A 22,157-nucleotide genomic window follows, 5' to 3' on the forward strand; every position below is an offset into this window, starting at 1 on the left:
ACCTCCGCCTCCCGGGTTCAGGCAATTCTCCTGCCCCAGCCTCCTGAGTCGCTGGGATTACAGGCACACGTCACCATGCCCAGCTAATTTTTTGTATTTTTAGTAGAGACGGGGTTTCACCATGTTGACCAGGATGGTCTCGATCTCTTGACCTCGTGATCCACCCGCCTCGGCCTCCCACAATGCTGGGATTACAGGCTTGAGCCACCGCGCCTGGCCTACCAGTTGACCCTTTGATGAGACACACCACAGCCCCATCTGACACCTAGCTATGTGTGACCCTAAGAAAAGGACCCAACTAAACTGTGCCCGGCTGTGAGATATGTGTTTTAAGCCATTATGCTTGTGATATTTTGTTATACAACAACAAAAAAACTAACATAAATACCTATGATAAAGCTTTTTTATTTTTTAATCAGTATCACTCAAAATGTTATCAATAAAGATTGTAGGCCAGGCATTGCGGCTCAAGTCTGTAATCCCAGCACTCTGGGAGGCCAAAGCAGGGGGATTACTTGAAGCCAGGAATTCAAGATCAGCGTGGGCAACATGGCAAGACCCCTATCTCTATAAAAATAGGCCAGGCGCAGTGGCTCACACCTTTAATCCCAACACTTTGGGAGGCTGAGGTGGGCAGATGGCTTTAGCACGGGAGTTTGACGAGACCAGCATAAGCAACATGGCGAAACCCCGTCTCTACAAAATATACAAAAATTAGCTGGGTGTGGTGGCGCATGCCTGTAGTTCCAGCTACTGAGGAGGCTGAGGTGGGAGGATCACCTGAGCCCAAGAGGCAGAGGTTGCGGTGAGCCATGATTGCACCACTGCACTTCATCCAGGGGACAGAAGAAGACCTTGTCTCTTTAAATTAAAAAAAAAAAAAAAAAAAAAGTCTGGGCGCAGTGGCTTACACCTGTAATCCCAGCACTTTGGGAGGCTGAGGCGGGCAGATCACTTGAGCTCAGGAGTTCGAGACAAGCCTGACCAACATAGAGAAACCCTGTGTCTACTAAAAATACAAAATTAGCCAGGCATGGTGGTACATGCCTGTAATCCTAGCTGTTCGGGAGGCTGAGGTAGGAGAATCACTTGAACCTGGGAGGCAGAGGTTGCAGTGGGCTGAGATCACGCCATTGCACTCCATCCTGAGCAACAACAGCAAAACTCCATCTCAAAAAAAATAGAAAAAGAAAATTTAAAAAATGTTCCAGCCTGGGCAGAAAACGCCATCTCCACTAAAATATGCCAAAAAAATTAGCCAGGCATGGTGGCACATGTCTGTAGTCCCAGCTACTCAGGAGGCTGAAGTGGGAGGATCACTTAAGCCTGGGAGGCAGAGGCTGCAGTGAGATCAGGTCACTGCACTCCTGCTGGGGCAGAGAGAGACCGTGTCACAAGATACATAGATAGATAATTTTTTTTAAACTTTAAGCTTTATTTTTTTCTTTTTAAAAATTTTTGTGGGTGTACAGTAGGTATATATGTTTATGGAATACATGAGATGTTTTGATACAGGTATGCAAAGTAAAATAAGCAAATCACAGAGAATGGGGTATCTACCCCCTCAAGTATTTACCCTTTGACTTATGGGGTATCCACCCCCTCAGGCATTTATCCTCGGACTTACAAATAATCCAATTAAATTCTCAGTTATTTTAAAATGTACAATTAAGTTATTATTAAACACAGTCACCCTGCTGTGCTATCAAATAGTAAATCTTATTCATTCTATTTTTTTTGTACCCATTAGCCAACCCTACCTCCCCCCTTTTTCTTAATACTTACAAAAGGTACAATACACTTTTTTATATGGCCAAACTGTGCAAAGTGTTCTCTCAGCTGACCTGCGTGGCAGAAGAAAACATATTGATAGTTACTATCTTTTGGATTCTCTATCTTAGATTGTAGATAGAAACTAAAAGTGGTCCCAGGGTCACCAGACTTCTTGTGGACAGGAACTACTTTGCATTTCCTTAAAGGTTTGAGATTTAGGAAGCTGCTATGGTACTGGCTATAAAGCCATAATGTACTAGGTTTGGTAGGAGGTGAGGAGGGGAGATGGACTGACAAGTTGTTGAGCTGGCTGCAGTCTCCATCCTCAGCAAATATTGAGTGTTTTCATCATATTAGTTACTGTGCTATGTGGACTATGATCCCTGTGAGCAGATCACAAAGAAGAAAAAGACAAATTACAGTCCAGTGTGTTTCCAGCTATACTGAAGATTTCCAAATAAAATCCCAACTTACTGTTCTTTCATTCTTTCACAATTTAGTAAAATTTGTTAAGTTGACCTCACCTACCCTTCCTGCCTTATTTCCCCCTGCTGGCCCCTAGTTACTCTCTAGCACAACAAATTGAATCATCTCTATCTGTCCCGTGAATTCCCATCTTTGCATATGTTGTTCTCTCCCCTCAATATGTTGGTAATCCTATCTCCCCCTGCCTAACTTGTAATTATAACTATCCTTCAAGACCCAAACCAAATACATCCACTGAGTATTATTTTATTGGGCTCCTGCTGTAACACAAGACAATGTACTAGCCCTGTGAGACTTCAAAGATTAGAGTATATGATCTTAAAGACTAAAAACTACATGATCTGTTTCTCTTCTGAACTACAGTGCTTGTACTTCACTGATTTACTTTTTATAATATTTAGTTCTCCTAGTTCACCAAAACCTCACTGATTCAACAACTGCCTAAATTTGTTGTAAGTCTCTTCATCCCCACTACTACACTGTAAGCTCCCTCAGCATACAAACCACTAAGTTTACAGTGACCAATAAACAGTAGGGCCTCAATATTGGCTAATGAAATAGTAAATGTCCACTAATCCTTCAACAATCAACAGAGACTAAGTTTTGAAGGGCTCTAATGGTAAGTCAAACCAACTGGCAAGATCAAGATCTCACAGAATATGATACTGGAGAACAAAATAATGTTAAACATATGTTTTATACCAGATAATTAAAGTCCTAGAAGACACTGATTTCAAAACCATCTCTGGAAGGTAACCGACTTTCTAACCTGCTTAAAACTGTGAGGGAGAAACAGCTGCAAGCACCAAGAACAATGTCTACCACATAATAGATACTCAAATAAATATTTGCTGAATCACTGGAACAACAGAGAGAAACTGTTTCGAAGTTGTACATAATGCTGACTCTTTTTGAGGGTTTTAAACTAGCCCTTTATTGCCTGGAAACTTGCATGTGCAAGACGCTAATGAAACTCCTCAGCCTTTCCATAAAGTTTCACAGGGCCTATGGAAGACTACTGGGCTTGGTCTTCACCAACCACATGTTTAAAAGATGGGGCACAAACCAACCTATTTCCCATTCTACTATTCACATCTGAGCCACAAAAACTAAGAAACTAAATCTTGTTCCATTTTGTTTAAAGGGGCTGACCTGATACATGAATATCTACAAAAAAGCGACCACGACTGTTTACATGTTGGTAAGCAAACATAAAAACCTTCTCTCAAAACTGCAGCTGACAAAAATCGAAGGTGATGAGAGATTTCAGGATTATTGCAATCTTTATCTCCAGATTAGGCCTCTCCCATAAGCTGCAACTTTGGTTATCGTGAAAATAACTATCATTTTTTGAATACTTAAACTATATCTAACACAAATCTGGGAAGTTTGCATATAAACTCAATCCTCTCAACAATCCTCTGAGTTGGGTATTGACTCCATTTTATCGATGAATAAACTGTGGCCCAGTGTGGGCCCTTTTCCCATATTAATTTCAGTTATTCAGGTAATACAGCGATTAAATGTCCGAGTTGGAATTCTAACCCAACAGTTTGTCTTCGGAGTCCACTTCTCAGCGACAATGATACACAACCTCTGTCCAATTGCCTGATGGAAACCTCACGAGTTTCTCAAACTCAACACATTCAAACTACTTATCTTCCCGTGGCCTGCTTGCTCCTCTTAACTTCTAAACAAGCCATTCACCAATGCTAAAAACCCGGTTATAATTCCTTCCTTTCCCTTATTCCGTACACTTCCCCCTACTTAAGCCATCACGAAACGACATCTAGTTTGCTTTTGAAAGATCTGACCACCCTCCTTCTACCATAGCCCAAAGTCAGGTCTTCACCTTTTAAGTACATTAATGAAATTCCCGTTGAGCTCTACCCCACGCCTACAATCTTGCCACCTTGACTCCATCCTTCACACTACAGTGAAAATTATCCCTTCTAAATTGTAAATCTGGGTTTCCAAGTAAAAAGCCTTCACACCAAATCACTCCTAAAGGCAAAAAGCCACGCCGGGCGTGGTGGCTCAAGCCTGTAATCCCAGCACTGTGGGAGGCTGAGGCGGGTGGATCACGAGGTCAAGAGATCGAGACCATCCTGATCAACATGGTGAAACCCCGTCTCTACTAAAACTACAAAAAATTAGCTGGGCATGGTGGAGCGTGCCTGTAATCCCAGCGACTCAGGAGGCCGAGGCAGGAGAATTGCCTGAACCCGAAGGCGGAGGTTGCGGTGAGCCGAGATCGCGCCATTGCACTCCAGCCTGGGTAACAAGAGCGAAACTCCGTCTCAAAAAAAAAAAAAAAAAAAAAGCCGGTACATTCACGCCCCGAAAAGCTCAAGGGACATCCCTAAAGGGTTAATTGCAAACAAAATTTCTTTCTGCTCACTTGCATACTCAGGAGCAGTATCCTAATTCAGCCACCACGCTGACAAGTACCCTGTAAAAAGCATAAACTTTGAGGATCACTTGGATCTAAAAATTCCGTATCTCCCACATCTCCATCACTCACTCGACGCCGCGGTCCAAGGAATTTTTCTCACAAAAGCAATCGGCCGGCTGACATTTCTACGCAGCGCCACAGCACCACTGGCCGTTAAAGCCGCCATCTTTAGACTAAAGGGCCTTCTCTAGCTGGGGTCGCGGGCCCAGAAAAAGTTTCCGGATCCGGAATATGGGAGAATCTGCTTCCGGATCAGAACAGGCCGCGAGATGGGGAAGATGGCGGCGGTCGTGGGCTCCGTGGCGACTCTGGCGACTGAGCCTGGGGAGGACGCCTTTCGGAAACTTTTCCGCTTCTACCGTCAGAGCCGGCCCGGGACCGCAGACCTGGGAGGGGTCATCGACTTCTCGGCGGACCATGCAGCTCATGACACGGGTCCTGGTGCCCACAAGGTACATAGAGAGGAGGGGCGCGCACCTATCCATCGCTTCGCCTCGCTTCTTGGAGGGGCTTCGTGTCATCCTTGCCTCTTTTCGCCTCCAGACCGATTGTTACTGAACGATTCCTACCCTCCTTTGGCTGCGGAGTTGAACGTCCCACTAACCATCACACTAGCAATAAAGTGTTGAGATCCCCGTTTCTTCAGGCTGCCATTTCCGGCAGGAGCCTCTGTCAAAAGAGCCTGGGAATCGGTGTTTATTTCTTCCTATAACTGTCTACTCACATTTCTGTTTGAGTTTTTGTAAAACCCCGTAGAAAGTCTTCGTAGATGGTAAGGAAGCGTTCTGCCGCTTGAAAAAACCACTCCCGAGGAATCCCTGAACTGGCAGGGATCCAGCGCTCTTTGTTAAGCCGCTGTGTAAAACTAGTTCCTGTCTTCTCCTTTGGGCCTTTTAGAAGGAGGTCATTGAAGGATTCTGAGAGAATCCCTCCGTGTTGAAAATAAATGGCAGACAAGTATATATGGAGTACAGGCACCGTTCGTTCTTTTTACTTTCCCCCATGGTGATTAAGAAAGGTAATACAGGCCGGGAGTGGCGGCTCACGCCTGCAATCCTAGCACTTTGGGAGGCCGAGGCATGTGGATCGCTTGAACCAGAGGTTCGAGACCAGCCTGGGCAACAAGGCAAGACAACCCCCCACCCCCATCTCCACCAAAAATAGAAAAAATTAGCTAGTCTCATAACCCGATCTCAATTATATAGATTTTTAAAATTTTTTTAAAGGAACGTAATAGGTAAGAGGGAAAACAGGGGGAACCAAAATCGTAGTCCAATTTACATTTCCTTTCTTTACAATCCACTTTAACGTTGAGGATATGCAGTGCTTTAATTTTCTCTTGCTGTTGTCCACAGATGTCTAGATGAGGCATTCTTTCCAAGCTTCCTAACAGCTCTGATAAAATTGGGATGCTATAGTATTAAGTGTTAATGATTGCATACTTGAGGTCAGCTTTTCAGCACCTTCGTTTGTTAGCAAAAAAAAAAATGGTCATAGAGTTGTCAAAATACAGAAAGTCCACACCCCAAGAATAATACACTTTTCTCTGGAGAGCCCTTCAGACCCTCATTCAGCTCCTTTTACCTATATTTTACCATAATATGTACACACTTGGAATGTTAGCCACCAGAGAATGAGCCATTGTGTGTCTAGTACAGGTCTTGAAACAATACTAAATAAATACAGTTTGTGTTGAGTACATGAAAGCTTCAGTGTTTAGTTCCCTAGCTCAAAGCAGGTTAAAGTAGTAATTAAGAGAAGTTACTTTACAAGCCAGCTGATGGGACTAGTGGGGAAAGTGGTGGTTAACAGTCTGGCAAGGGAGAAAGCAGAAAACCTTTTATAAAAGCTCATGGTGTGGTTCAGTTTAGCATATAGTAGAATAGGTCCACTAACATCACCTCTAAGAGTGTGTTGAGTTATAGTGCAGTATTAAGTACAGCCTATTTAAGAAATCATGACAAAATGCTTAAAAGTGTTTTATTGGCCAGGCACAGTGGCTCACACCTGTAATCCCAGCACTTTGGAAGGCTGAAGCGGGCAGGAGAAACCCCATCTCTACTAAAAATGCAAAATTAGCCAGGCGTGGTAGCAGGCGCCTGTAATCCCACCTACCAGGGAGGCTAAGACAGGAGAACCACTTGAACCCAGGAGGCAGAGGTTGCGGTGAGCCAAGATCACGCCATTGCACTGGAGCCTGGGCAACAAGAGCAAGAATCTGTCTTATTGGGCCGGCCGTGGTGGCTCACACCTGTTATCTCAGCACTTTGGGAGGCCAAGGCGGGAGAATCATCTGAGATTGGGAGTTCAAGACCAGCCTGACCAACGTGGAGAAACTCCATCTCTACTCAAAATATTAGCCAGGTGTAGTGGCGCATGCCTATAATCCCAGCTACTTGGGAGGCTGAGGCAGGAGAATCGCTTGAACCTGGGAGGCAGAGGTTGCGGTGAGCCAAGTCAGCCATTGCACTCCAGCATGTGCAACAAGCGAGATTCTCCCTCTCAAAACAAACAAACAAAAAAGGTGTTTTATCAGCCCATAGGTACCTGGAAAACTCAGCTGATCAGTACTTTCAGAGGGTTTCAGATAGCCATTTTATTATTTTATTATTTATTATATATACATCAGCGAACTATTGATATTTTGTTTGCAAATCTCCAGACTTGGAGAAGTTGATAGGATGAAAGATCATTCTCTTTCGAAGAGAATGTTTCATATATATGTATATAATATATATACACTCTTTTTTTCTGAGACAGCATCTCACTGTGTTGCCCAGGCTGAAATGCTGTGGCATGAGCTCGGCTCACTGCAACATCCACCTTCTAGGTTCAAGCAATTCTTCTGCCTCAGCCTCCCAAGTAGCTGGGACTATAGGTGCACGCCACCACACTTGGCTGTCTAAGTTTTTATTTCAGTGACTGTGTAGTGGGTCTGGTAACCAATGTAATGAGCCATCCGTTAGATACTAATGTAAAAAAAAACATCACCCCCTGAAACACTAAATTCTTTTTTTTTTTTTTTTTTCTCTCTTTTTTTTTTTTTTTTTTTCGAGATGGAATCTTGCTCTATCCCCAAGCTGGAGTACAGTGGTGCTATCTTGGCTTACTGCAGCCTCCACCTCCTGGGTTCAAGCAATTCTGGTACCTCAGCCTCCCGAGTAGCTGGGATTTCCCAGCTAATTTTTGTATTTTTAGTAGAGACACGGTTTCACCATGCTGGCCAGTCTGGTCTCAAACTCCTGACCTCATGATCTGCCCCCCTCGGCCTCCCAAACTGCTGGGTTTACAGGTGTGAGCCACTGTGACCCCAGCCTTCTCTTTTCATTCTCTCACTGTCTTCAGCTTGGTGTTCCTTATAGCTCTGTTTAAATACCAACTCTACACAAGTGTCTCAAAAGCATTACTGTTACCCCTATCTGAAGTAAATAGCTTTGTGACTCAGGATATTTCAGTACACCAAACACCTTTCATGATTCAGTTCCATAAGAAGTTGCAAAGGTATGATGTCATAGGAAGAAGTAGTTTTGAAAGCCCAAATTAGCCTGCTTAAATTTTCTTATTTTCTTAACTTTGGGTGATTCTACTGTTAGTACATAGATGAGAAACTGCGATTCTAAGACATTAAGTGACTCATGTAAAATGTCTAGATCAAGTAAGCAGTAGAGCTAAGATTAACCCCAGACTTACTACTCCTAGCTTTGGCCTGGCACAGTGGCTCATACCTCTAATCCCAGTGCTTTGGGAGGCTAACACAGGAGGATCACTTGAGCCCAGGCATTTGAGGCTGCAGTGAACTATGATGAATACCAGTGCACTCTAGCCTGGGCAACAGAGCAAGGTCCTGTATCTTAAAAAAACAAGAATACTAGCTTTGCCTCATACAAGAAATATCTTTGGAGTTTTGAGGTTCCCAGGGTTGACCTGCAAAATAGATTTAGCCCTTTAAGTTCTGTTTCTTTCCTGCCAGGTGGTCACATCTCAGCTAAATGTGTCTTCTGTTAGTGAACACGATGCACGTAGAGCAGGTCTTCAGCCCATCAGCAAGTGGCAAGCCTATGGACTCAAAGGCTATCCTGGTGAGTGTAACTGACCTCAGAGAAGGCAAAATCACTCAGTCATTGTGTCTTTGTGTTTTCAAAGAAGGAACTGTGAGCAAGTGAATAGACAAAGGATACACATAATAAAAAGATAAATGTTTCATTTCCAAACTCATTCTAGACTGTACGTTGTCTAAGATGTCCATTTTGAAAGGATAGAACAGGAGTCAGCAGTGCCTACAAATGTGGCTGAAAGTGGCATGAAAAATAAAAAAATAAGAACATTGACTCTGGACTCCCTGCCACAACTCTGAACATCTGATTTGATGGAAATGTTGTGAAGAATAATTTATCATTATTGTAATAAGTGTCAAATAATAGTTATGAATAATTCATAATTGCCCCTGTAGCCACATTCTCAAATGGCATAAAAACTTAAAACTTGTTGCTGGCTGGGTGCAGTGGCTCATGCCTATAATCCCAGCACTTTGGGAGGCCGAGGCGAGTGGATCACAAGGTCAAGAGATCGAGACCATCCTGGTCTACATGGTGAAACCCCGTCTCTACTGAAAATACAAAAAAATTAGCTGGGCATGGTGGTGCACGCCTGTAGTCCCAGCTACTTGGGAGGCTGAGGCAGGAGAATTGCTTGAACCCAGGAGGCAGAGGTTGCGGTGAGCTGAGATTGCACCATTGCACTCCAGCCTGGGTGACAAGAGCAAAACTCTGTCTCAAAAAAAAAAAAAAAAAAGAAAAGAAAACTTGTTGCTATCAAGGCTGAACATCGCTCACACCACCTTGCCAACACTTTAGAAGGCCAAGTTGGGAGGATCACTTGAGCCCAGGAATTTGTGAGCAGCCTGGGCAGCATAGTAAGACCCTGTCTCTACAAAAAAAAAAAAAAAAAAATTTTTTTTTTTTTTTCCCAGACAGAGCCTCAATCTGTCACCCAGACTGGAATATAGTGGCACAATCTCAGCTCACTACAACCTCCGCCTCTCAGGCTCCAGAGATTTTTCTGCCTTGGCCTCCCAAGTAGCTGAGATTAGAGGTTTATGCCACCACACCCAGCTAATTTTTGTATTTTAGTAGAGAAAGGGTTTCGCCATGTTGGCCAGGCTGGTCTCGAACTCCTGACCTCAGGTGATCCACTCACCTTGGCCTCCCAAAGTGCTGATATTACAGGCATGAGCTACCTTGCCTGGCCAAAAAATAATGTTTTTAATTAGCCAAGTATTGTGGCATGCATCTGTAGTCTCAGCTACTCAGAAGACCGAGGTAGGAGGATTGCATGAGGTACAGTGAGCCTAGATCATGCCACTGCACTCCAGCCCAGGTGACAGAGACCATGTCTCAAACATACAATTCTAATAGACTCGTCTGCAACTTTTAATTTAGTAACATTGGGTAGCTCATTTTACAGAGAAAGAAATTAAGAAAATAGTGAAGAATGGTCAATGTTATTAACCTTTTTTCTAGGCTCCTGGGGCCATTGTAAAAGTTAACATTGCCCTGTGATATCAAATATGGGTTAAAAGTAAGGGAAATCTTTAAAAAGAAATGTTTTCATTGTACCAGTGGCCAGGAGTCTTTCATACAGCTCTTAGTACATTATGACCACTGAAATACTTGTGAATAGCATGGGAAGATATAACAGCATGACTCCTCTTGAGTTTGGGTAAATATAGAGCATGTATCACCAACAGTCTTGTTCTTGGAGGCCGTTCTTCACCTTTCAGCTCTAGCACCTATTTTTTTGTTTTGTTTTGTTTTTAGACAAAGTCTTGTTCTGTCACCCAGGCTGGAGTGCAGTGGTGCAATCTTGGCTCCCTGCAACCTCCACCTCCCGGTCATTCTCCTGTCTCAGCCTCCCAAGTAGCTGGGACTACAGGCACCTGCCACCACACCCAGCAAACTTTTTTGTGTTTTTAGTAGAGACGGGGTTTCACCATGTTGGTCAGGCTGATCTCAAACTCCTGACGTCAGGTGATCCACCCACTTCAGCCTCCCAGAGTGCTAGGATTACAGCATGGGCCACTGCACCCAGCCTCTAGCACCTATTTTTAAGGCCATGATTCTCTGTTGCTCTAGGCTCTCTCCCCTTAACAGATTGTTCATGCCACAAACTTAACCCCACTTGGATTTCATATTGTCCAAAAACTGCTATACTTGATTTCTGAGGTTTTCTAGGATTTACTGCTTAATTAAACCACATCTTTTGAGTGGGTGCCTCACTATATCCTTGGAGAGTTTATTCTGTTTCTCCTCTCACTGTAAGCTGTGTTTATTTTGTTTATTTAGTTTTTACTTACTTTCCCCCATAAGCTATATTTTATAGAAATATAATGGCCAAAATATGGGAAAGAACAGTCTTTTCTTACTCTGAGTTGATCAAAAGGATTGTGGATTTACTTCTGGATCTTACTTAATCTGAAGAAGCTGAGTATACTACATCCTGTCTGTACACTCTTATGTGAGGACATATCTTCTTGAACAAGAGGAAAATAGGTCTGGAAAAAAGAAACAGAATCTAGGGAAGAAAAGACTTACGGGGGAACATGACAGCATTAAACATGGAAAAATTGTCTTGCACGAGAAGTGGTGGGAAGCAGACCAGTGGTTAAGGCATAGGTTCTGGTGTCAGGCTACCTGGGCTTATATCCTGGCCCTGCCATCTACTAACTGCAAGACTTTGGGCAAGTTTCTTAATTATCTTGCCCTCAGTTTTGTCATCTGCAAAATATATATAAGAATAGTACCCACGTCACAAGGTACTTGCTGGGCATGGTGGCTCATGCCTGTAATCCCAGCACTTTGGGACGCTGAGGCAGTGGATCACCTGAGGTCAAAGGTTCAAGACCTGGCCACTGTGGTGAAACCCCATCCCTACTAAAAATACAAAAATTAGCTGGACATGGTGGTGGGCATCTTTAATCCCAGCCACTCAGGAGGCTGAGACAGGAGAATTGCTTGAACTTGGGAAGCGGAGGTTGTAGTGAGCTAAGACTGCACCACTGCACTCCAGCCTGGGCAACAAAGAGTGAAACTCCATCTCAAAAAAAAAAAAAAAAAAGTCCCCACTTCACAAGGTTCTTATGAGGATTACATGTTAACGTATTTGTTAACTGCTTAGGTCAGTGCTTTTATCAAGCACATAAAAATGATTTGGGGTTGCTCTAGGTGTCAGAATCCAAGATCAATGACTGAAAATTATAGAGAAGCAGATTTTTTTTTTTTTTGGGGGGGGGGGGACAGAGTTTCGCTCTTGTTGCCTAGGCTGGAGTGCAATGATTTGATCTCGGCTCGTCGCAACCTCCACTTCCTGGGTTCAAGTGATTCTCCTGCCTCAGCCTCCCAAGTAGCTGAGATTACATGCATGTGCCACCACAACCGGCTAATTTTGTATTTTTGGTAGAGATGGGGTTTCACCATGTTGGTCAGGCTGGTCTCGAACTCCCGACCTCAGGTAATCCGCCCGCCTTGGCCTCCAAAGTGCTTGGATTACAGGCGTGAGCTACCATGCCCGGCCAATTTTTTTTTTTTAACCTGGAAAACGTGTAGGTACAAGGTAGGCAGATTTGGGGGCTTTTTTGTTTTTTTTCTTGAGACAGGGTTTCATTCTGTCACCCAGTGGGGTGCAGTAGCACAATCATGATTCACTGCAGCCTTGACCTCCCAAGCTCAAACGTTCCTCCCACCTCAGCCTCCCTAGTAGCGGACCATTGGCTTTCACCACCACGCCTAGCTGTTTTTTTTGTTTTTTTGTTTTTTTGTTTTTTTGTTTTTTTTTTCCAATTTTTTATAGAGGCGGGGTCTCACTATGTTGCTCAGGCTAGTCTGGAACTCCTGGGCTCAAGTGATCCTCCTACCTCGGCCTTCCAAAGCGCTGGATTACAGACGTGAACCACTGTGCCTGGCTGGGAGGCAGATTTTAACCCAATAATAAGAAGACAACAGTTATCTGAAATGGACTGCCTAAAGAGGGATTAAATTTCCTGTCATCATTCAAGCTTGGACTAAACCAGAAGCATTATTCCTTTAGTCTGATATGTTTGGGGTGTTATAATATTATTTATTTCATGAAATTGTGATGATAGCAGATGGTAGGTTGGGGGGGGCGGTTCCTATCTTTTTCCAGAATATTGATGATCCTGTCACTCTCCCAAATTATTTGGAGAATTTTATAAATGAAACATAAAATCCAAATGTATTTAGGAGCTACTTTTAAAAAGATATGAAAAATCAGATTAGTGCTTAAAGGTAAAAATCTTTGTATGAGGTTTCCTTGATGCCAAAAGGTCAATGACTTTGGTCATTAGGTTTAGTTTGGAGTATATGCTATTGACAATACTAAGTGGTAGAACAGGATTAATCAGCTGCAATGAGGAACCTGTCCACATTGAATATCTCTAAGCTGTCTATATGTTTTTTTTCTATATCTGCAAGAATCTAGACATAGAATTTTAAGTGCTTTTAGTAAGATTTAGTAGATAGAGGAATCTTCAGGTTATATTCTATGTATTTCTACATCAGCATAACCTCCTTTCAGCTGAATCGTGTGTGGTTTTAAATCTCTTTGAAATTCTGATAGTGGACCATTGATGATGTTCAGAGATTCATTTGGTTAGAGCCTAGTATTTAAACGCAAAGAGCATAGATTTGTTGCCTGTGTGGGCTTACTGGTTTTGCATGTTCCTTGGCCACAAATCCAACTTTGCCTGTCATATCCCAGATTGTTTGTCTCATCCCAAATGTGTGCAAGCCTTGTGATGGGCCAGGAGAGAGGGATGAATCAGTGAAGTCATATTACCCCTCTGAGCTTCTGTTCTCTTATCTGCAAAACTGGATTAATAACTTCTTCATGGAATTACTGAAGATGAATGAGATAGCATAAGGTTGCTAGCACAGTGGCTGACCCTTCTAGGCATCTAGTTATTTTTAGCATCTACTGTAATTAATAACTTAGGAATAAATGTATGTATTGTTAATAGCTGTTATTAAACTTTATCATTATGCTGTGTCTAAATCATATGCCAAAGAGAAGAGAGGAAAGGTAGGTAATAACAAAGTTGTTTCTGTGTGAGGCTCCCAGCCCAGCGTCTTTACTGTCTGCTTTCCGTAGTAATTCTCCCTAAGGATATTTCCATAAAATGTATTGTTACCGCCAATAGTCTAGACCAAGAGTTGGCAAACTATAGTTTTATTGTAAACACAGTTTATTGAAATACAACCATACCTTTTTGTTTACTTACTATGTATGGCTACTTTCTGGCTACAGTGACAGAATTGAGTGCTAAAAAGACCAAATAAGGCTGGGCGCGGCGGCTCACGCCTGTAATTCCAGCACTTTGGGAGGCTGAGATGGGTGGATCACTTGAGGCCAGGAGTTCAAGACCTGTGTGGCCAACATGGCTAAACCCTGACTCTACTTAAAAAAAAAAAAAAAAAAAAAATCGATGTAGTCCCAGCTAGCTACTCAGGAGGCTGAGGCAGGAGAATCACTTGAACCCAGGAGGTGCAGGTTGCAGTGAGCCAGAAATTGCGCCTAGATAACAGAGCAAGACTTCATCCCCAAAAAATAAAAAATAAATAAAGAGACCAAATAACCCTCAAAGCCTAAAGTCTTTACTATCTAGTCCTTGACAGAAAATGTTTGCTAACCTCTGGTCTAGACTAGATCTGGAGTTCAACCAGGAACTGAAAACCTTCAAATTATTGTCAGCATTGAACTCGGAAATCTTTAAGCTTTTAGTCTGTTCATCTGTTTTTAAAATCCCTTTGCAAGGGAAACATTACACTAATATATGATGCGTGTCTTTTATATCATTGCTTGGATTCCTTCTTGTTACTCAAGACCTGCCCCAATCATGCTCAGTCTTGCTGAGAGGACCTTGCTGTTTATCTGGGAAAACTGAATCCTTTGGGCACAAACCCTTTCAGCTTCCAATGGCCCCACACTTGTAAACAAATGTTCTCATTTCCACCATCTAGTCATAGAGGAAGAGGAATTCCTTCAGTTCAGAGCCCGTCTCTCTACCCTCTTGAGCTCACCTTCTTTACCTCTTCCAGCATTCAAGACCTTGCTCTATTTCTTCTGATTCCAACTGGCTCTTCTCTCTTGGCTCTTTCTTCACAATCTGTAAGCTTAGGTCTTGCCAGCCCTTAAAAACCAAAAACTCCTCTCTTAACTTTATTTTTTCTATGACTGTGCCTAAGCTTTTATTTTCTTTCATAGCTGGTCTTCAAAAAGGAGTTTAACTTGTCTTTATTGCCCCTTCTTTCTAGACAAGGTTTTTTTAATCCCTTTAATCTCTAATTCTTTTTTTTTTTTTTTTTTTTTTGATACAGTCTGTTTTTGTTACCGAGGCTGGAGTGCAGTGGTACAGTCTCAGCTTACTGCAACCTCTGCCTCCTGGCTTCAAGTGATTCTCCTGCCTCAGTTTCCCAGGTAGCTGGGATTACAGGTCCCTGCCACCATGCCTGGCTAATTTTTGTATTTTAGTAGAGACAGGGTTTTACCATGTCGGCCAGGCTGGTCTCAAACTCCTGACCTGACCTCAGGTAATCTGCCCATCTCAGCCTCCCAAAGTGCTGGGATTACAGGCATGAACCACTGTACCTGGCCTATTATTAATCTTTTACAGAGGAGGAAAATGAGGTTAGGTTGCTGTCAAGGTCACAGAGATCTTTAACACACTTATAGTTGTGTGTTAGCTGTAGTTGTTTACAAACACAGAGATATTACAGAGACAGTAACTGCAGGAAGCAACTATCACCCCTACACCTGGGAGGAACAACAAAAGAGCTTGGGATTACTATATTGAGAAGCTTGGAAGAGGGACTACATGGAACTGGGGCTTAGACTTCTGAGGAGACCACATAATGAGACTAATTCTGGTGATGTGGAAAAACTATATTAGAACCAACTTCTGCCCTCCAGTCTTCCATTAGTGACCCTTATAGGTACAGGTTAGCAGAGAGCCAGCTGGCAAATAAGAAATGGAGTTGGCAGGGTCTCAGCCCCATGTTTATGAAGTTAAATATAGAAGAGTAGATTTGAAACTGAGAGAAAATAGACCAATAATCAGCACGCCATTCATTAGATGATGACTTTCAAATCTGTTTTAGTTAAAATTTATTATAAGATTTCATATAATCATGCCTCTAATAAGTGAAATAGGGAAGTAAAGAAGTCTTGGATGTCTCTAAATGGCAAGACCTGATAAAAATTAGAGGTGTACTTTTAGCACTGCCATTTCTAAAGTTTGCTTTGGAATAACACAGTTAACCTTGTGGAATATTTGTTTCTCCTGAGAATACCCAGAAAGCCAGACACATTTGCATAGTGGTAGATGTCTAATGTTCATCCAAACCTAGCTGTTCATTAACTTGAAGCATGACCAAAAAAAAATGGGAACTAAATTTTAAAAATAACAAAATAGTGGGTATAATGATGTCAACAAACAAAAATTATTTGAATAACTGACGGATAATTTCCCCTTCTTCTTTTTTTCCCGCCCATCTTTTGTATAGGGTTTATTTTTATCCCAAACCCCTTCCTTCCAGGTTACCAGTGGCACTGGGTGAAACAGTGCCTTAAGTTATATTCCCAGAAACCTAATGTATGTAACCTGGACAAACACATGACTAAAGAAGAGACCCAAGATCTGTGGGAACAAAGCAAAGAGTTCCTGAGGTAAGTCTTGTCGATCAGAATAAAATGTTAATACTCAGCTCAGATCATCACAGTATTTGAAGGAACTGTTCTATAACAATGCGGTTTAAGTGACTGGCCAGGTTTTTTTTCCCCTCATTGTTTCTAAGCAAAAACAGCACAATTGTATTCTTTCCCCAGGAACATATGGACAGATGCTTTGACAGTTATATTAAATTGAGATCCATTTTAAAGACTTGCTTATCATAGCTTAGATATTGAGTTCATCCTCATTAATCATCACATGATCCGTGTCCATTCAGCTTCAGCCATTTTTTCTACTCAAAGTGGGTTCCTTTGAAGGCTTGTGGTGTCCTAGGAAAGGTAGCATTGAAAGCTCTTTGCTTCTACTCTCTTAGATGGATTTAATGGTACTAGCTGTTTTATGATAGTTGTTTCTCATGAGAAGAACTAGTATTTTCACCTCATGTTTCAACATTCATTCATTCATTCCACCAGTACTTAATGAGGGTCAGTAGTGTGTCAGGCATGATGCTAGGCTTCGGACACGCAAAGATGAAGGCACCCTCCTTGCCCTCAACGACTGGCAAGAATGCATTATTTGTGGAAATAATTATTGTAGAGCTCAGAAAGTGTTATTATGGGGTTTAGAAAAATACTGTGGGAGGCCGGGCGCGGTGGCTCACGCCTGTAATCCCAGCACTTTGGGAGGCCGAGGCGGGTGGATCACGAGGTCAAGAGATCGAGACCATCCTGGTCAACACAATGAAACCCCGTCTCTACTAAAAATACAAAAAATTACCTGGGCATGGTGGCGCGTGCCTGTAATCCCAGCGACTCAGGAGGCTGAGGCAGGAGAATTGCCTGAACCCAGGAGGCAGAGGTTGCGGTGAGCCGAGATCGCGCCATTGCACTCCAGCCTGGGTAACAAGAGCGAAACTCCGTCTCAAAAAAAAAAAAAAAGAAAAGAAAAATACTGTGGGAGCATAGAGGAGGAAATAATTATTCCAGGCAGGGTAGAAGTGTCAAAGAGAAAAAAATGACTTTTTTTTTTTTTTTTTTTTTTTTTTTTTTTAAACAGGGTTTCACTCTTTCCCCCCGGCTGGGGGGCAGTGGCATGATCTCGGCTCACCGTAACCTCTGCCTCCTGGGTTAAGGCAGTTCTCCTGCCTCAGTCTCCCAAGTTGCTGGGATTACAGGCATCTGCCACCAAGCCCTGCTAATTTTTATATTTTTAATAGAAACAGGGTTTCACCATGTCCACTAGGCAGCTTTTGAACTCCTGAGCTCAAGTGATTCTCCCACCTCAGCCCCCCAAAGTGCTGGGACTACAGACTACTAATCCAGGAGGTGGTGGTTGCACTAAGCCGAAATCATGCCATTGCACTCCAGCCTGGGCAGCAGAGCGAGACTCTGTCTTAAAAGCCACCAAGCCTGGCCTGAAAAAAATCATTTTTTAATTGGGTTATCCTCTTCTCATCACTGTCCATTCGAACTGATCCTCAAAAATGAGTAGGGAGTTGCCAGTCAGAAAAGTAAGAAGGCTCTACTGAGTAGAGAAAGCAGCCTGAGCAAAGATGAGACAGAATAAATTGTCCTGTAAGACAGGAGCACAGGATGTGTACTTTCTTTTTTTTTTTTTTTTTTTTTTTTTTGTTTTTTTTTTTGAGACGGAGTTTCGCTCTTGTTACCCAGGCTGGAGTGCAATGGCGCAATCTCGGCTCACCGCAACCTCCGCCTCCTGGGTTCAGGCAATTCTCCTGCCTCAGCCTCCTGAGTAGCTGGGATTACAGGCACACACCACCATGCCCAGCTAATTTTTTTGTATTTTTAGTAGAGACGGGGTTTCACCATGTTGACCAGGATGGTCTCGATCTCTTGACCTCGTGATCCACCCGCCTCGGCCTCCCAAAGTGCAGGGATTACAGGCTTGAGCCACCGCGCCCGGCCCAGGATGTGTACTTTCTTATGTTTTTTCAATAGATATTTATTGAGTTTCTGCTATGTGTCAGACACTGTGCTTGAATGTTAGAGATTCAGAGGCAGATAAGAAACAATTTCTGTCTTCAAGAGGTTTGTACTTTAGCTGAGGACAAAAACAAACAGATAATTAGACATAATTTAGAACTGGGCTTGGTGGGTCATGCCTGTAATCTCAACACTTTGGGAGGCCAGGGTGGGAAGATCATTTGAGGCCTGGAGTGACCAGTCTGGGCAGCATAGCAAGACCCCATCTCTACAAAAAAAAAATTTTTTTTAATTAGCTGGGCAGGGTGGTATGCACCTGTGGTCCTAGCCACTTGACAGGCTGAGCAGAGACTGTCTCAAAAAAAAATTTAAATAGACCGGGCGCAGTGGCTCATGCCTATAATCCTAGCACTTTGGGAGGCCAAGGTGGGTGGATCACGAGGTCAGGAATTTGAGACCAGCCTGACCAACATGGAGAAACCCCGTCTCTACTAAAAATACAAAAATTAGCCAGGCATGATGGTGCGCACCTATAATCCCAGCTACTCAGGAGGCTGAGGCAAGAGAATTGCTTGAACCCGGGAGATGGAGGCTGCAGTGAGCCAAAATCATGCCACTGCACTCCAGCCTGGGTGACAGAGTGAGACTCCATCTCAAAAATAAATAAATAATAACATTAAAATAAATAAATACGATTTGGTAGATGTAGGGATAGACATTATAAGATATAATGTGAATGGTCATTTAAGTAGCTAGGTTGGAGGTAGATTGTAGAAAATGATTCCTGGAAGCCATGGGTAGGCAGAATTGGTAAAACATGAAGCAGGAGAGGTGGATTTGGGCCAGATGGTAAAGGGTTTAGTGATGTAGAGCAGGGATCCCCAACCACCAGGCCACATACCTAGACAGGTGACCATTACCACCTGAGTTTCGCCTCCTATCAGATCAGCAGCATTAGATTCTCATAGGAGCGCAAACCCTGTTGTGAACTGTATGTGCAAGGGATCTAGGTTGCTCACTCCTTATGAGAATCTAATGCCTGATGATCTGAGGTGGAACAGTTTCATCCCCAAACCGCCCCCCATCCCTGTCCCTCCTCCATCCATGGACAAATTGTCTTCCATGAAACTGGTCCCTGGTACCAAAAAGGTTGAAGACCACTAATGTAGAGCACCAATTCTGGAGTCAGACTGCCTGTGTTCAAATCACAGCTCTACCACATAATAGCTGTGTAACCTTGAGCAAGTTTCTTCACATTTCTATGTTTCATAACAGTCTTTTCTTTATTGAATAGTATGAGGATTAAACAAGATAATTTGTGAGAATTCCTTAAAAGTGTGGGGCTGGGCGCGGTGGCTCAAGCCTGTAATCCCAGCACTTTGGGAGGCCGAGGCGGGTGGATCACGAGGTCAAGAGATCGAGACCATCCTGGTCAACATGGTGAAACCCCGTCTCTACTAAAAATACAAAAAATTAGCTGGGCATGGTGGCACGTGCCTGTAGTCCCAGCTGCTTGGGAGGCTGAGGCAGGAGAATTGCCTGAACCCGGGAGGCGGAGGTTGCGGTGAGCCGAGATCGCGCCATTGCACTCCAGCCTGGGTAACAAGAGTGAAACTCTGTCTCAAAAAAAAAAAAAAAAAAGTGCCAGTTAACACCATTTTACCAACTTTGGGTCCTATTTGGTGTTAAGTGGCCTTAATGGTGTAGTTTTTAAAAACTGTCATGCTGATTCTAACAGAGGAAATAGCAGATTTTCTCAAGAGGAAAGGAGAAGTAAAATTCAGTGGTTTTTCTTTAAACCTTGGTCTGTAGGTTATGGTATAGACAGGAGCAGTGAGGAAAACCCTGTCCATAGCTTTTAGTAATGTCTTCTTCAGAACTGAGAGCCAGGAAAAGAAAGACCGTGGTTGAGTGAAATTAGTCCAAGAGAACCTACTGCTATTAAGCCAGCCTGTATTTTCAAGTAATTGATTTTTTTCCTTCTGATATATGACTCTGCAGAAATCCCAGCTGTCTTCTAAGATAGCTCAGATGAATCTCTGTAATAAATCATCCTGTAAACAATGGTGAGATACCTTTTTTTTGTCTAATAAATTAGCAAAAATAAAAAATGTGATGGTCATACCTTATGTTGTCAGAGGTTTGAAGAAATTGATATGCTCAGATATTGTGCTAGCAGCATTGAAAATCGATTAAGGCCAAGTTTTCATTCTGTCACTGTGTGATGGGTGCTTCAGTTTTCTCATGTGGGAAATGAAGGCATTGGACTGGATAAGCCATTCAAGGTAATTGAATCATGGTCAGTCAGGGTCATGTGGATAGTATATGGCAGCTCTCCCAACTTTCCCAGAGTCTCTCAGAAAGGGAGTCTGTTGTTCAGAAAAGTTCCCCTGGAGATTCTGATTGGGTGTCATAATATCCTCTGACATTGAGAAACACTGAACTAGAGGACCTCTAAGATCCTTTTGATTTTAATTGTCTAGAATTCTGTGATCAGAGAAGAAAAACTTTTTTTTTTTTTTGAGACGGAGTTTCACTCATGTTACCCAGGCTGGAGTGCAATGGCGCGATCTCGGCTCACCGCAACCTCCGCCTCCTGGGTTCAGGCAATTCTCTTGCCTCAGCCTCCTGAGTAGCTGGGATTACAGGCACGCACCACCATGCCCAGCTAATTTTTTTTTTTTTGTATTTTTGGTAGAGATGGGGTTTCACCATGTTGACCAGGATGGTTTCGATCTCTTGACCTCGTGATCCACCCGCCTCGGCCTCCCAAAGTGCTGGGATTATTGGCTTGAGCCACCGCGCCCGGCGGAAAACTTTTAAGTAGGAAATGAAGGAGACATACTTGAACTTAAGCAAAAACAGGACCCTGTTGACAAAATTAGGGTACGTTAATTCTATGTTTTCTTCAAAGTGAATAGTGTAGCTAGAGATTCTTGTACAAGTGTACAAAGACTTACGTGCAAACATCTTCATTGTGACATTGTTTATAACAGAGAAAAAAAAAAAAGTAAAACAGCCTTTTTCATCAGGAGGAGACCAGATAAATCTAACATGACATATCCCAGATATAGAATGCAGCCACTGTGCAAGCATTAAAAAACTTTTAAAGCCGGGCGCGGTGGCTCAAGCCTGTAATCCCAGCACTTTGGGAGGCCGAGGCGGGTGGATCACGAGGTCAAGAGATCGAGACCATCCTGGTCAACATGGTGAAACCCCGTCTCCACTAAAAATACAAAAAAAAAAAATTAGCTGGGCATGGTGGTGTGTGCCTGTAATCCCAGCTACTCAGAAGGCTGAGGCAGGAGAATTGCCTGAACCCAGGAGGCGGAGGTTGCGGTGAGCCGAGATCGCGCCATTGCACTCCAGCCTGGGTAACAAGAGCGAAACTCCGTCCCAAAAAAAAAAAAACTTTTAAGGCAGGGTGTAGTGGTTCACACCTGTAATTCCAGCACTTTGGGAGGCCAACATGGACACATCACGAGATCAGGAGTTCCAGACCGGCCTGACCAACGTGGTGAAACCCCGTCTCTACTAAAGTACAAAAATTAGCCAGGCGTGGTGGCACGTGCCTGTAATCCCAGCTACTCAGGAGGCTGAGGCAGGAGAATCACTTGAGCCCAGGAGGTGGAGGTTGCAGTGAGCTGATATCAGTGCCACTGCACTCCAGCCCAGGCAACCGGGCGAGACTCAATCTCACAAAAAAAAAAACAACTTTTATTGCAGTCCTCTAGCATATATCCTAGACTTCAAAGCCAGA

General features: G+C 43.1%; 2 protein-coding genes across 2 annotated transcripts in view; one reads left to right on the forward strand and one right to left on the reverse strand.

The window, feature by feature from the left end:
* Positions 1 to 4,937, reverse strand: part of SLIRP (SRA stem-loop interacting RNA binding protein) — a 9,533-nt gene extending 4,596 nt beyond the window's left edge. Inside the window, exons 1-2 of the mRNA XM_032287734.1 lie at positions 4,784 to 4,937; positions 1,786 to 1,844 (exon numbers count right to left, since the gene is read on the reverse strand). Of these exons, the coding sequence (XP_032143625.1) occupies positions 1,786 to 1,844; positions 4,784 to 4,880 (156 nt within the window). The 5' untranslated portion in view covers positions 4,881 to 4,937. The remainder of the gene's footprint in view (positions 1 to 1,785; positions 1,845 to 4,783) is intronic.
* A 12-nt stretch (positions 4,938 to 4,949) lies between these two features.
* Positions 4,950 to 22,157, forward strand: part of ALKBH1 (alkB homolog 1, histone H2A dioxygenase) — a 33,531-nt gene continuing 16,323 nt past the window's right edge. Inside the window, exons 1-3 of the mRNA XM_032287733.1 lie at positions 4,950 to 5,166; positions 8,685 to 8,793; positions 16,288 to 16,450. Coding sequence (XP_032143624.1) covers positions 4,984 to 5,166; positions 8,685 to 8,793; positions 16,288 to 16,450 — 455 coding nt within the window. The 5' untranslated portion in view covers positions 4,950 to 4,983. The remainder of the gene's footprint in view (positions 5,167 to 8,684; positions 8,794 to 16,287; positions 16,451 to 22,157) is intronic.

Source organism: Sapajus apella, unplaced genomic scaffold, assembly GCF_009761245.1.
Source record: "Sapajus apella isolate SASKATOON/1434 unplaced genomic scaffold, GSC_monkey_1.0 scaffold20, whole genome shotgun sequence".
In the NCBI taxonomy this organism is placed as follows: domain Eukaryota; kingdom Metazoa; phylum Chordata; class Mammalia; order Primates; family Cebidae; genus Sapajus; species Sapajus apella.